This window comes from Herpailurus yagouaroundi, unplaced genomic scaffold (assembly GCF_014898765.1).
Source record: "Herpailurus yagouaroundi ecotype Mexico unplaced genomic scaffold, PumYag 67702, whole genome shotgun sequence".
In the NCBI taxonomy this organism is placed as follows: domain Eukaryota; kingdom Metazoa; phylum Chordata; class Mammalia; order Carnivora; family Felidae; genus Herpailurus; species Herpailurus yagouaroundi.
In genome coordinates, this window is record NW_024420501.1 from 836,256 (window position 1) to 850,876 (window position 14,621).

The following is a 14,621-nucleotide window of genomic DNA, read 5'->3' on the forward strand; positions in this document are numbered from 1 at the left end:
ACAGACAGAAAGTGCTATCCTTATGGATCTTACATTCTAGAAACTTCTACTGGGCCAGGTGTCAGGACCATGAGTGCTAGTCACAGCCCCATGAATTCTTAGCGATGAGACCCCAGAGGAGTTCTTTAACAACTCTTCGAGCCTGAGAACTCTTATCAATCAGAAGGGTATAAGTTTGAATGGGTCAATGGATACGGAAGTGTGCTCTTTGAAGAGTGTCAAATACCATATAAATATATGGTTTTGTTTTTGTCTACCCTCACTCCATTAGGGTTTTTAGAGAGTAGGTTTTTAGGGAGGACACCATGGGCCTACAAGAAACGAAGGCACCCTGGGACTCTTTCACTTAGAAGGATTCTGTGAGTGCATGAGAGTACTAGTAATCAAAGATAGGTAGATGGATAAATGATGAAAGGTAGACAGAGACACAGATTTTTTAAGTTTATCTTGAGAGAGAGGGAGAGAGAGAGAGAGAAGGGGGGCACAGAGATCTCAAGAACCGTGAGATCACGACATGAGCTCCAATCAAGTCAGACACGCTGAAACCGACTGAGCCACCCAGGTGCCCTGAGACACATATATTTTACAAAAGCCACACATACCCATTGTAGGAAACTTAGAAAATACAGACACGTTGAAGCAAACAGAGAGAAATGTTCCAGAATTTATCACTCAGAGATAAGTCTTCTGGTACCTTCCAGGCTTATTTCTCTAGGGCAGTGTACAGCATCATCAGAGGGGCCGCCCAGTCCTTATGCTTGAGGGCGCGTCCTCTGGGGAGGAGCATCTTTCTTTTCATGTCACAACTGGCGCAGCCTTTCACAGGATGGGGCCAACTTTTTCCATGTAAGTGTTGTATTTGTTTCCAGCGGCTTCCATAACCCTACAGCAAGCTTACACACTCCACACATATGCTACCACAAACCAGGTAGCTTGAAACAACAGAAGGTTATTCTCACACAGTTCTGGAGGCCAGAAGTTCAAGATCAAGGTGTCAGCAGGGCCACAGTCCCTCTGAAGGCTCTAAGGAAGAATCAATCTTTCCTTGCCTCTCCCAGCCTCTGGCGGTTGCCAACAATCCTTAATGTCACTTGGCTTCTGGCAGCATCAGTGTATGTCTGTGGCCAAACGGTCCTCTTCTTATAAGGACACCAGTTGTTGGATTGGAGCCCACCCTAATTCAGTATAGCCTCATCTGGATTTAACTAATATCTGCAAAGGTTCTATTTCCAGATAAAGTCACATTCACAGGTTCCCGTGGACAAGAATTTTGGGCGGATGCTATTCGACCGTGTACAAGTGTCACCCCCCATTATTTACTGGAACATGCTTCAGATATGATTGGTTCTCCCAAGTTGGGAGAGAGGTATCCAGGCATCCATGACCTTATCACAATAGGGGGTGTCAGGGCTTCCTGCCCCTCTGGGTCAGAAGGCATCTTGACGTCAAGATCCTTGGTTGGAGGGGCACCTGGTTGGCTCAGTCGGTGGAGCGTGCAACTCTTGACAACAAGGTTGTGAGTTCAAGCCCCACGTTGGGCATAGAGATTACTTTAAAAAAAATCCTTGAGGGGCGCCTGGGTGGCGCAGTCGGTTAAGCGTCCGACTTCAGCCAGGTCACGATCTCGCGGTCCGTGAGTTCGAGCCCCGCGTCGGGCTCTGGGCTGATGGCTCGGAGCCTGGAGCCTGTTTCCGATTCTGTGTCTCCCTCTCTCTCTGCCCCTCCCCCGTTCATGCTCTGTCTCTCTCTGTCCCAAAAATAAATAAAAAACGTTGAAAAAAAAATTAAAAAAAAATCCTTGAGGATTAGATGTTGGATGAGATATAGATGTGCTCTGGTGGAAGCTATTCTAAGTCTACACTTAGCAAGATGGCACCATTCACTGTGGGACATTGTGAAGGAGAAAAGTTCTCAACTCCATTTATTGGCAGGTGAATGCTTGAGCCCCAGCAGATCTCAAAGGTTGTGGTAATTGTTTCCAGCTACCAACCTGTAGATAAAAATGAACATGGGTGCAGAGAATGGAGAGGAACATACAGCTCATTTCTAATTAGTACTCATAGGCACTCTGGGGACACTCTCACCTTCCTTTTACCTTGCAGCCTTAAGCGGAACTATGGAAACATTCTATTTTTGCCATGACATTTGTACTAACAGTGTATCACAGGGGTCCCTCTACACCAGTAACTCTACTTTGGTACCAAAGTGTATTTAACTACTAATCCCAAATCCTTTGATAGAGCCCTTCTCCTCCTCACCGCACCCCTACCGTGGTCCCTGACATCTTACCATTTAATTGAATCTCTTCATCTCCTTCTGTACCCTCCACTCTGCCAGGAAAAAGAAATGCTTCCTGCCCCTGGCATTTCCTTAATTGAATGCAGACATGGTTGGATGTTCTTTGCGAGGCTGCTGAGTCAGAAGCCTGGACGGGCTAGCTGCAGTCTTAATGAACTGACTCAGGAAGGAAGTGCTTACAGAGAGATGGTGTACCGTGCAGTCAGTGGGTGGGAGCAAATGTCGGCTAGAAGACCTGAGCCTTGTGAAGGGGCGGCCTGATTCCCGGGGAAGAGCATTGGCTGGAAGTCTGGAGGCCCGGGCTAGTCTCTGCTCTGCCACTAACTTGCTGCATGACTTTGGTAAGTCGTCCCCTCTCTCCGAGCCTCAATTTCCCCATTTATGAAACCATGGGGCCGGCCCCAGGAGACCCTGTGGGAGCACCAGAGGTTCTCTGAGTGAGGTCCCCACCAAGAAGACAGTCTCCTGTGAGGATATTAGGAAATGAGTGGGGAGCAGGAGTGCTGTTTCAGAAAGAGCCCCAGGAGTGAACCACAGGACGGGGCAGAGGGACTGCTGGAGCCCAGGGTCGGGACTAGCGAGGGCAGCGTGGAGAGTAGTAGTTAGAAGTTGGGGAGAGACAGAATGAGAAAGGCAGGAGAGAACCCTGAACCTGTGAAGTCAAGAAGAAGGATTGGGTAGGGGTAAATTAAGAGGGGCCCAAGGAAAGGCTGTGTGGTGGGGGGGTCTCGGTGCATAGGAGCGAGGGGCCAGCCTACCAGGGTTCTGGAGCTCTAAGGGAGGTACAGAAGGCAAGCTGAGACCAGAAGGAAGGAGGTTAAAAGTGGGCTTCAACCACACAGACAAGCCTTATATGTTCATATCAGGCTGATTTCTTGAAATTTTTTTTTTCAACGTTTGTATTTATTTTGGGGACAGAGAGAGACAGAGCATGAACGGGGGAGGGGCACAGAGAGAGGGAGACACAGAATCGGAAACAGGCTCCAGGCTCCGAGCCACCAGCCCAGAGCCCGACGCGGGGCTCGAACTCACGGACCGCGAGATCGTGACCTGGCCGAAGTCGGACGCTTAACCGACTGCGCCACCCAGGCGCCCCTTTATCAGGCTGATTTCTAAAGGAAAACGGGTGCCAATAATATACCCACCTAGGGTGTACTTGATCCCTGATCTTCACTCTGGAGCAGAGGGGATTTTGTCTGCCTATAAAGCCCTAATAGCCTGTGCTCCACCTGAAGGGCCCCTTGGAAGAAGCTGGGGTGCTATGCAGAGCCCGGAGCAAGGCTTTGGTCCCAAGCATGCAGCCTCACGAGAAGAAAGATGCTCGGTCTCCGGGTCTTTGCGTGTGTTATTTCCTGTACCTGGAGGGCACCCAGAAAATTCCCTCAGGGTTCTAACATTACCTCCTCCAGGAACCTTCCCTGGCCCTGTCACACTTCACCCCCACTCCTGCGTGCACTGTGGTTGACTCCTTGCTTTCCTATCTCCTTAACTAGTAGCTCTTTCTTCTTCATTTTAGTTCCCCAGACCTATCAGAGAGCCCAGCGCTTGCTAAGGGCTGAGCCAATATTTGCTACATGGATGTTGACCACTTGGTGTCAGCCCCCAGGCACCTCAGGCAGTCCTGCCATAGGAGACATCAATGGGAAGACCTTTGTGAATTATACAGAAAGAGTCCATGGGACTTGTGTCTTTCTGTTAGACGCACAGCACGAGGTGTTAAACTCATACGAGGGACGCGGCAGCTTCCAACGGCCCAGTTGTGACTGGAAATTTCTTCTAGAATTTTCCCTGTGCTGGTTGGGGGTGGGGAGCACAGCAGGGAGTGAGGGGACAGAATCCTGCATCCAGAACACAACTCTGAAGGGTTTTGTTTTTTTTTCCTTAGAGCCAGAAAAAGAGGGATCACTCACCCGTTCTCCGTCAGATACTAAGCTGCTGACTGCCTCGAGGACAAACTTCTCTCCCTTGTCTTTCCAGGCTTGGCCAGATAGGTAGAGAGAACATGGACGAACATTTACCGTGTCAGGCATGGAGCAGATTGCCTTATATAATTTTCTCATCTAATTCTCAGGACCACCCTCTGAAGCAGGAACTATTGTTACCTCTGCTTTATAGACAAAGCGACCTAAGGGACCAAAAGGTTAGTTTACCCAAGATCCCACAGCAAGTAGGAGTAGTCTGTAATGTCTGCTACTGAATTCTGGCTATTCCCACCCCCCATATCCGCCCCTCAGAAGGATTGTTACACTTAAAGACCCCTAGTCAGGTTAGTGGCGTTAGTATTTTCAAGCAGTTGTTTTAAATGACCACGTTCTATATTTTTGTTGTTTTAAATGATCACGTTCTATGTTTTTGAAAGATGCTAGCAACAAAGAGGACATATGGGTGGCAAATGAGCACATACAAAGATGTTCAGCGTCATTAGCCATCAGGGAAATACAAATCAAAATTCTAATGAGATAATATTACAGACCTATTAAAGAATACAGATGGTACCAAGTGCTAGCAAGGATAAGAAGCAACTAGAGCTCCCGGCCAGAGCTATCTTTGGTGACAGAAGGCAGCACAGCGGTTACCTTTGTGAGCAGTAGAGGTGACTGAGAAGGGGGGTTTCAGAGGTAAAGGTCTACATCTGGGTGATGATTCCGACGGGCGTGTTCACTTCATGAAAATTCATTAAGCTTATGAGTTGTGTGCTTTTCTGTCTGTAAAGGTTTATTTAAGTAAGAAGTTTATGGAAAAGTAAATTATTACAGGGGCACCTGGGTGGCTCAGTCGGTCAGGCGTCCGACTTCGGCTCAGGTCATCATCTCCCGGCTTGTGGGTTCGAGCCCCGCGTCGGGCTCTGTGCTGATGGCTCGGAGCCTGGAGCCTGCTTCGGAGTCTGTGTCTCCCTCTCTGTCTGCCCCTTCCACACCTGTGCTCTATCTCCATCTCTCAAAAACAAACAAATGTAAAAAAAATTTTTTTTAATAAAAAAATTAAAAAAAATTTTTTGTAAAGTAAGTTATTACAAAAGCAAAATACCTTCATTGTAAACATCATGCCAGCCTCCAGTTCTACTCCCCAGTGGCAATCGGTGTTACCTGTGTTCCTTTTCCATCTAGGCATATAGATAAATATAGCTTTATTTTTCTTACACAAATGGGGCACGGAGGTAAAGTGCCTCCCAAGTCAGAAACAAGGAGCAAGCATTTGCCAACAAAATTCACTTTGGGGATGTGGGATGGAGATAGGCAGCTGGTAAGAAGAGAGATTGAGGATTACGGTCACGCTGGCAAAACTAATACCTACAACCAGGCCAACCTTCCAAGTATCCCTGTCCCCAACATCATTTGTCAATGCTGATTATCCCGAACCCCCTCCTACCTTACTCCTCCTGAGCCTTTGGCGTGTCAGAGTCAATATAGTCAACTAGAAGATGGCTGCACAATGAAAAAGGATAGGAGGTTCTGGATTAGAAAAGCCAAGGACAGTAGATGGATGTTGAACGCTGGGATTTGTCAGTGGAGTGCTAGAAGCCAGGATACAAAGTGATGGCAGGGATCTCTCCTCCTAGGGAAGCTTCTCTGATGTTCTTTCTATTCCAGCCCCCTGGCTGGGTAGGTACTCCTCCTTAATGTTCCCACAGCAGTCTGTGTTCCCCTCTACTGTGGCACTTCTCACTTTGTTTTATGTTTGTCTGCTCCTGTACTGGTTGGCTTCTCTGAACTGGGACCTCCTGGCAAGGTAGGGACCACCATTATTTTATTTTATTTTATTTTATTTTATTTTATTTTATTTTAGAGAGAGAGAGAGAGAGCACGAGGCGGGGAGAGGAGCAGAGGGAGAGAGAGAGAATCTTAAGCAGGCTCCATGCTCCGGGCAGAGCCCGATGCAGGGCTCAATCCCACGATGCTGGGATCACGATCTGAGCTGAAATCAAGAGTCAGACGCTCAACTGACTGAGCCACCCAGGCGCCCTGGCACTATCATCTCTATCCTTGTCTCCCCAGCATCCAGTTCAGCACCTGGCCCGCAGCAGACACTCAGTGAATGTTGATTTGAGCAAATGAACTAATAGAAAGAAATGTCTCCTGTAATTGCTTCTTACCAATCTAGCCAACAACGGCTAGCATTGTGGATGGAGGCACCAGAGAACACATCATCTCTGGCTTTTTGCTGCAGATCTACATGGAGCATCACACATGGGGCAACACAGATTTTCAAGGCCAGGTAGGGCTTTGCATTGGAAGCTTGAAAATGCAATGTCTGGCTTTGAAGAAGACGTATACCGCAAATAATTTGCTATGCGTTGATAACGGAAATTTTCACTTTCCATTGGCTAATAGAAAATAAACAATGACTTTTAAATTATCTTCCTTTTAGTGTGATGTGTTTAGGTCAACATGTTGATTGTTTAACGTTTTAAAAAGTGTGATTTCTTTTTGCCTTCCAGATCTCGCAGAAATGTCTGAAAGGAAACTTTAAAAAATGAATACGTACGGGTTTTTTGTTGTTGTTGTTGCAGCATTGTCTAATATCATAAGACTGGAAACAACCTAAATGTTTGTCAATAGGGAATTAGTTAAATAAGTTATGGTATATCATCATACAGTGGAACACTATGCAGTTGTAAAAAAAAAAAGAAAGAAAGAAAGAAAGAAAGAATAAAGAAGCGTTTGCTGGGGGCGCCTGGGTGGCGCAGTCGGTTAAGCGTCCGACTTCAACCAGGTCACGATCTCACGGTCCGTGAGTTCGAGCCCCGCGTCGGGCTCTGGGCTGATGGCTCAGAGCCTGGAGCCTGTTTCCGATTCTGTGTCTCCCTCTCTCTCTGCCCCTCCCCCGTTCATGCTCTGTCTCTCTCTGTCCCAAAAATAAATAAACGTTGAAAAAAAATTTTTTAAAAAAAAGAAGCATTTGCTGATATGGAATGATCTCCAAAATATATTGTTAAATGGAAAAACAAAGATGTAGAACAATGTATTGTATACTACTGTGTGTAAAATAAGGGTGGGAGAGAATATCTATGTACTTGCTTGAATGCACGTAAAAGCGTCTCTGCAAGAGATCTAAGAGACTGACGACACTGGGTGACAATGGAGGACTGGGAGAAAGCAGTGGACGGGAGACTTTACGCTGCACATTCGTTCTCTTACGCCATTTACCTTTGTAACCATGTGAATGTATTATGTGGCCAAAAATAAATGTAAAAAGAACGAAATCACAGCAGCCATGGGGAACAAGAAAAAGTGAAATAAGTTTTGAGAAATCCGAACAAGTAAGAAAGGCAATGACTTTGGACTAGCAGACAGATGAGAGCATTGCTCTGCAATGCAAGAACTCGGAGGCGAGAGTGGGTTTTCCCAAGGAAACATCAAGCTCAGAGACAGTAAATGCAAAGAGCAGGGGTAGGCCGAGAGGTAACCATCATGGTACCTCATTAAAGAGCTGCGGCAGAAACAGCCGGGACAGGTGGGCTCTTTCCCCCTTCTCCCTCGTCCCCCATGAACCCTTAGCAGCAGCATTTGGCCTTTGCCCTCAGGCTAAAGTTGCCCCAGGAGGGCTCTGGGGAGGGCGCTAAGACCTCCACGAAAGACAGGAAAAAGAAAACAAAAGAAAAACCAGCATCAGTCAAGAGTGAAACCCTCTACAGGGCTTCACCCCAGAGAAAAGCCCTCCTGGTTTCATCGGTTGTGGGGGTCCCTGGCCTTCCTGCCTCTCCACCCACATAACCTAAAGGGAAGCCTGCCTGTTGACAGGCTCCACCCACTGAAACAGAACCCGCAGCCAGCCCTCCCATTCCGGAGAAGGGTTTGTGGGGGGAAACAGATCAATGCGATTTGCAGAGGAAACCCATGCCGTCTGCCCATAAAAATGAACATAGTTTTTCATTCATAAATATGACCAGACAACTAAGGGTCATCAGGCATTTGAGGAGAACTACCAACATGAAAGAGAAGAACCAAAAATAAACGAGTGGAACTGACCCCAGAAGAAAGAAAGATAACTAAAGGAATAGAAGAAAACTTAAATATATTGTGACTTCTATCGCCAGAGAAGCTCGCCAGTGCTATTCTATCAGATTAGATAGAATGTTGAACGACTCCCCTTTCTATGCCCTTAAAAAAAAAAGTTAGTAGATTGGCAGAGATTCACTAATTCCTTGCCATGGGTCAGGAAGCAAGGGTTCTGAGCTTTGAGTTTTTAACGGTCTCTTTGCTCTAGGAGCCAATGGTAGGGAAATCAAATGAGTCAGTTATGAGGCAACATGGCACATGCAATGATAGATTAAGCACAGAAGATAGACTAAGACGGAGTAAACTTTCCACATTGTCTGCTGGGAGGGGATATTTCAGAAGGGGTGTCTCTTCCTCGACCTTAATGGATAAGGGCAGAGGGAGTCAGCATGAGCGCAGGGAACAGCTTGAGCAGGAACAGCACGTTTAGGGGGATAAACCTGGCTTGACATGGCGGGGGACAGGTCGTGTTTTGGGCTAAGAATTGAGATGCCGTGCCCTAGGCTAGGGTTTTCCAGACATGTTCAGGGCAAAGAGTCCGTGTGAGGCCCTTTGTAGAACAAACAAAATGCTGATACATTTAACTCTTTCATATGTACTGGAAATAATTTTCCTAGCAGAAACTATGACGGTGTTCTAGGTTATCAATATCAAATCACAACCACAAGCATACTCACACCCAAGACAAACTGTTGAGGTATGATCCATCGTTTTCTGAATTTTTCCCTTGGTACTTCTTCGCGGCAATGCAGTCACTAGTTAGCAGGAGAGCAGCAGTAAAACAAGGGGACAGAGATTTAAGACAAATTTGCATAAGAAAAACTGAAAAGTGACCCAACCTATTAACTTAATGCTCTCTGTGAATTCAGAAAAAGATGGCTATTATTTGACCTTGGTTGTAGGCACTTTTGGGCGCTCCAGAGATCTACGGATCTCTTGGAAACTAAGTTTAAGAATCACTTCTGGGTGCATTAGGCGGCTGGAGAATTTTTTTAATGTGTGCTTATTCTGAGAGAGAGGGAGGGAGAGAGAGAATCCCAAGCAGGCTCCACACTGTCAACGCGGGGCCTGACGCGGGGCTTGAACCCATGAACCGGGAGATCATGACCTGAGCCGAAATCGAGAGTCAGACGCTTAACTGACTGAGCCACCCGGGCGTCCGTAGGCGGCCGAAGATTTTTCAAGGGGGCCAACACCAGGGCAAGGCCACTCTTTTTGGGAGGAGAGACGGGTGCGGGATGTCCTGACACAAAGGACAAATTGATACAGAATCGGAAATCAGAAACTAGAGCTCAAGTTTGGAAGTGGGAAAGGCGGCCAATTGTTGTAGAGGACCAGGCAGAGGAAGGACGAAAGAAAGAGGAGGCTTCCAGGATTGAAGGGCAAGCAAGCTATTCTGGAGCTAATCCCATCCATGTTGAACACGCCAGGGCACCGCCAATCTGTTTCCCTGGGTCTGGGGCAGAGTCTGAGGGAGTCAGGTGAGATTAGATGAGATGGTCAGTTACAAGATTCAGAATTAACGTTCTGCTGGCAGTACGAAGGGTGGGTGGGGCAGGGCAGGAAGGCAAGCAAGGAGAAACATTAGGAGAATGCAAGTCAGTAATCTAGGAGAGAGGGGATGTGGGACTAGACTCAGGTGTTGACAGGAAAAGAGTAATGGCAATCGAGAGGCTTTGGGGAAGAAGAAGCCACCGGGAGTGGGGCGCAATCTGGGCAAGAGGGCATCTAACTGGCATCCAGGTCTCTGACCCGGGCAGTTAGGTGGCTGTAGCAGCACTCTTCCCCAAGATGGGAAGCACCTTGAGGGAGAACGGGGCTGGGCAGGAAGTGGAGTCAAGGGTAGGGGTGTGCAAATGTGAGGTGGCTTTGGGATGCCCAAGTGGAGACGTTGAGCGGTAGCTATACTTACAAATCTGAGATTCAAGGCCCTGGTTATAGACTTGGGATTTATCACAGTGAGGGGCATAGTGAAAACCCTGAGGGTGGGTGGGAATCGCCCAAGGAAAACGTGTAGAGTGAGAGGTGCGGAGGGGAGGCGCAGGGAAGAGAGGAGGGTAAGGATAGGGCATACCAAAGTTTTTTTGTTGTTTTTTTTTTTAATTTTTTCTTTTAATGTTTATTTATTTCTGAGACAGAGAGAGACAGAGCATGAACGGGAGAGGGTCAGAGAGAGGGAGACACAGGATCGGAAACAGGCTCCGGGCTCCGAGCCGTCAGCCCAGAGCCCGACACGGGGCCCGAACTCACGGACTGCGAGATCGTGACCTGAGCCGAAGCCGGACGCCTAACCGACTGAGCCACCCAGGCGCCCCGGGAATACCAAAGTTTTAAGGGGAACAAAGAAAAAAGGGGGATCACACAAAGAAGTATTCTGAGAGGCAAGTGGGCAACGCTAGAAGGGTGACAACAGAATCGTAGGTCAACAGACTAATAGAAAAGGTCACGCAAAATGCACTCTAAGAAAGGATTCGGCCCAAACGGCTGGGCTAATAGTGGTGTGGGTAGTTCCCGGGGGATGTTGGGGGTGGAAGTCAGACTGCAGGGGGCTGAAGTAGAGAAAGCAGGAAGCAGGGAGATCGGACAACTTTTTCTTAAAGGCGGTCACGTGAAATGAAGCCTGCCGTTGCCCCATCTCTGGGGTCCCTTCGGCGTCCTGTCCCGTGATCGTTTGCCTTCAGTGGAACGGAGGTTACTTGTCTAAGAACTGAAGCCTCTGACCTGACGGATGGAAGTTTATCATGTGCATCGAAGCCACCTACTTGGCAGATGCAGTGAGGAGCTGCACAGATCTGGGCCCGGGACAGGATGCTGACGCGTGGGAGGGGAAGCGAGCAGGTGCTAACTACACAGAGAGTGTGCCTGCTGGAGCACTTTGTTACATTTCCTATTTGTCTCTCAAAACAATTTTATAGGAATCACCAAAGTGATCTCATCATGGTTTCTTGACCAGGTTGGGATGTGGGGTAGGGATTTCCACAGCTGCTTTTATTTTGAAGGCAATCTGATAAGAACGACGCAAAAACCATTGAGAAATGCACAATCCTACACCCCTCAATGATTCAATGTGTTGTCAAAACTTTGGGTGTTTTTGACGTTGTTGTTCTCTTGGTTTTTACTAGCGTGTAAGGAGGTAACAATTATTTCGAAAACTCACTCTCTTCGGCTAAACCAGTTCCCCCAAATTCAGGGCTACTTGTTTGTCTATTGCTTAACACGTCTCAAAGATCTTTTGTGCACCTTTTTTGAAGTGTTTTTTTTTTTTTAACGTTTATTTATTTTTGAGACAGAGCGAGACAGAGCATGAACGGGGGAGGGGCAGAGAGAGAGGGAGACACAGAATCCGAAACAGGCTCCAGGCTCCGAGCTGTCAGCGCAGAGCCCGACGCGGGGCTCGAACCCACGAGCTGTGAGATCATGACCTGAGCCGAAGTCGGACGCTTAACCGACGGAGCCACCCGGGCGCCCCTGTGCACGTTTTTATTTGATCTTCACAACAGCCTGTAGGCTAGGCAAGGCAGCTCTTTGGAGATGGGGAAACTGAGACCTGGAGAGGTCAAGTGATTTGTCTGAGGTCCATAGCGATTTGTTGGTGGAGCAGGGACTAGAATTCAGGTCTCTTAACTGGAGCCTATTGTCTCTATTCCGAGCCATTATCTGACAGATTAGAACAGCGTAGACAAGCAATCCGGCTAAGTCAAGCCAAGATTCCCACTTTAACCTCGATCCCAGAGTTTGGGACTGATTTCTTTCAAGACCCTACTCCTCTTGGCCTTGGAGAAATTTATTTTTCTCGAATTACCTTTCCAGCTAAATTCTATTTAATAATTGTCAGCCCTCCTTTGTGCTTTATGCCATGCAGACCCGACTTGACAAGCTTCTGGGATTTCGTTGGGTTTTAAAGATGAAAGGAGTCTCGAGGAGCAATTCGCCAGTGGCCCAGCAGCCACAAAATCAATCCAAACTTTTGTTGACGTTTGTTTCTTTCCCCATACGCCAGGTTCCTGGGTGGTATTAGTAAGATTGAAATTGAAATAAGTCGGTTGCTGGTGGATGAATTTGTCACTTTCCTTGAAACTGGTGAACCCAGAAAGTTAGCGATAGGAAAAACACTGCCATTGTCTGTTAAGAAGCCTATGACATTTCAAGGCAAGAATGAATGTATGGAAGAAGAAACTTGTTTCTTCTTTACTAACAAAAGGGAAAGCCTGGAAGGGAATGATATGGGTAGAATTAAAAAAAAAAAAAAAAAAGGAAAGAAAAGAAAAACCTTTACGTAACTTTTTTTTTTTTTTTGCTGGGAGAGAAGACTGCGAAACACAATTTCCAGGAAGTGTGGGCTGCAACGATTGTGCGCTCTTAACTAATCCTGAGTAAGGTGGCCACTTTGACAGTGTTCTCATGCTGCTGCTGCCACCTCCTCGGTCTGAAGATCTCGTTCCAACTCTAACACAGCATGATCGAAACATATAGCCAAACTGCTCCCCGCTCCGTGGCCCCTGGACCACCCGTCAGTATGAAAATTTTTATGTATTTACTTACTGTGTTTCTCATCACCCAGATGATTGGGTCAGCACTCTTTGCTGTGTATCTTCACAGAAGACTGGACAAGGTAAGACGAACCACAAGCCCTTATTAATTACGTGTGGGGGTCCTTACCGCCGGGCGGGTCGGTTGGGGTCCGTTCTGCCCTGATGGGCAATGGTAGGAACCCAGCTAGAGACATGGTCTTGTGGCATCACGTTCGGCACCTCGTCCTGGAGGACAAGGTGTCCTCTTCTGGTCTCTGGGCGAGAGCCTGGGCTCTGGAGTCAGACTGCTTGGGTTCAAACCGCGACTCGGCTCCCTACTGGCCCCGTGATCCCGGGCAAGTCATTTTTTATTTCTAGGCCTCAGTTTCCACATTCGAGAAATGGGGACGAGAGTAGTGTCCACCCCGCAGGTTAAGTGAATTTGGCCTCTGTAGCAAGCTTCGAACAGGCTTTGTCCTGTGTGGACACTAGCTGCGGTTATTCGCTCAAGTTTTGCTTAAAAACTACACTTTTCTTCTGCTAGAGACAACTTTTGTTTTTTAATTGCCGACTAGAGGAGAGTGTGAATTTGATCTGAAACGTCCTAGTGCTCCAGAGCAGCGCAGACACGGCTAAGTCCCAGAATTTGCACATTTACGGCAAACGTGGCGTTCTCTCTGTAATTCCTCAAACACTGATGGTAGCTGCAAGCCCCTCAGTCTCCCTCTGAGGGGTTTTACCTTCTTAAGCGGCTGGACTTCCAGGGACAGAACAGTGGAGCAACTTAGCAGGCGGTTTTGCATCCCGAGGGAAAAATAACCGTTAGGATTTATCCTGTCTCCGTGTGTCTTTCCACTTCCCCCGCGGGGCATTGCCGGCCGGGCCAACAAAACATCGATCCTATATGAAGAGGAGAAATCTGATCAATTATCTGGCTGGTCCGAAAAGTCCGGGTGTAGGAATGGTGGGCGTTCGGCCTCCGGAGGCTGCATGTTCCCAGGGATGTTTGAATGCCCTCTGTTGGGAGGCCAGCCTAGAACTAAGGCCGTGAAGGTTACCATCAGGATAAGGAGGGGCAGGGATGGTCGAGGCCATCCACTGGGTTGGTCAAGTTTTAGCTTTCACAGCTGCGAAACGAGGGGGGGTTCTGGGTCTGTTTGTTTGTGTTTGGCCTGGTGGGCTCTTTCAGTCAAATGCACAAACTAAAATGAAGTAGGCAAACGAGCTCAGCAGAAAACTGTTTTATAGACTGGGCTCACAGTGACCGATCATTACTGGACCGATGAGGGATAGATCATTCTAGAATATTGCTGCTTATCATACGTGGACAAAATGCACACTTCGTGGTGGAAGTTTATTAGAATGGCTGTGATTTCTACCTGGACTTTCAGATAATATGGCGTTTTAATTGCTGCCTTTGGTGATTACACTGACAGACGTCATTAGCTGCATGTTCCAGAATTATGTTTCTCATGTCCCTGTCCCTTCACAGATAGAAGATGAAAGGAATCTTTATGAAGATTTTGTGTTCATGAAAACATTACAGAAATGCAACAAAGGAGAGGGGGCCTTATCCTTACTGAACTGTGAGGAAATTAAAAGCCGGTTTGAAGCCTTTCTCAAGGTAAGGAGCCCAGTTGTTCGTTAAAGTGTCATCGAAACGCTTTACTGCTTTTGCTAGGTCGGGAGACGGAAACCTGGCAATGTAAAAGTGTAGACATTTGTTTCATACACCTACATACGTAGGTGCATACCTACACGTGGGTAAAGGTATCCCCCTCTCCCCCCTCCGCCCCCCCAAAAAAGGAAAGGA

At 47.5% G+C, this 14,621-nt stretch overlaps 1 protein-coding gene and 1 long non-coding RNA gene across 5 annotated transcripts in view; both read left to right on the plus strand.

Moving 5' to 3' along the window:
- The first annotated feature begins 2,404 nt into the window (after nt 1-2,404).
- Nucleotides 2,405-6,959, plus strand: LOC121025827 (uncharacterized). 4 transcript variants are annotated; one of them, XR_005788156.1, is made up of 4 exons: nt 2,408-2,639; nt 4,184-4,438; nt 6,294-6,513; nt 6,737-6,959. It is a non-coding gene; the product is annotated as an uncharacterized LOC121025827 (long non-coding RNA). The 4 variants fall into 4 exon arrangements; XR_005788158.1 differs by having other exon boundaries at nt 6,400-6,513; XR_005788159.1 differs by having other exon boundaries at nt 2,410-2,639; nt 4,276-4,438.
- A 5,681-nt stretch (nt 6,960-12,640) lies between these two features.
- Nucleotides 12,641-14,621, plus strand: part of CD40LG (CD40 ligand) — an 11,804-nt gene continuing 9,823 nt past the window's right edge. Inside the window, exons 1-2 of the mRNA XM_040468563.1 lie at nt 12,641-12,909; nt 14,301-14,432. Of these exons, the coding sequence (XP_040324497.1) occupies nt 12,754-12,909; nt 14,301-14,432 (288 nt within the window). The 5' untranslated portion in view covers nt 12,641-12,753. The remainder of the gene's footprint in view (nt 12,910-14,300; nt 14,433-14,621) is intronic.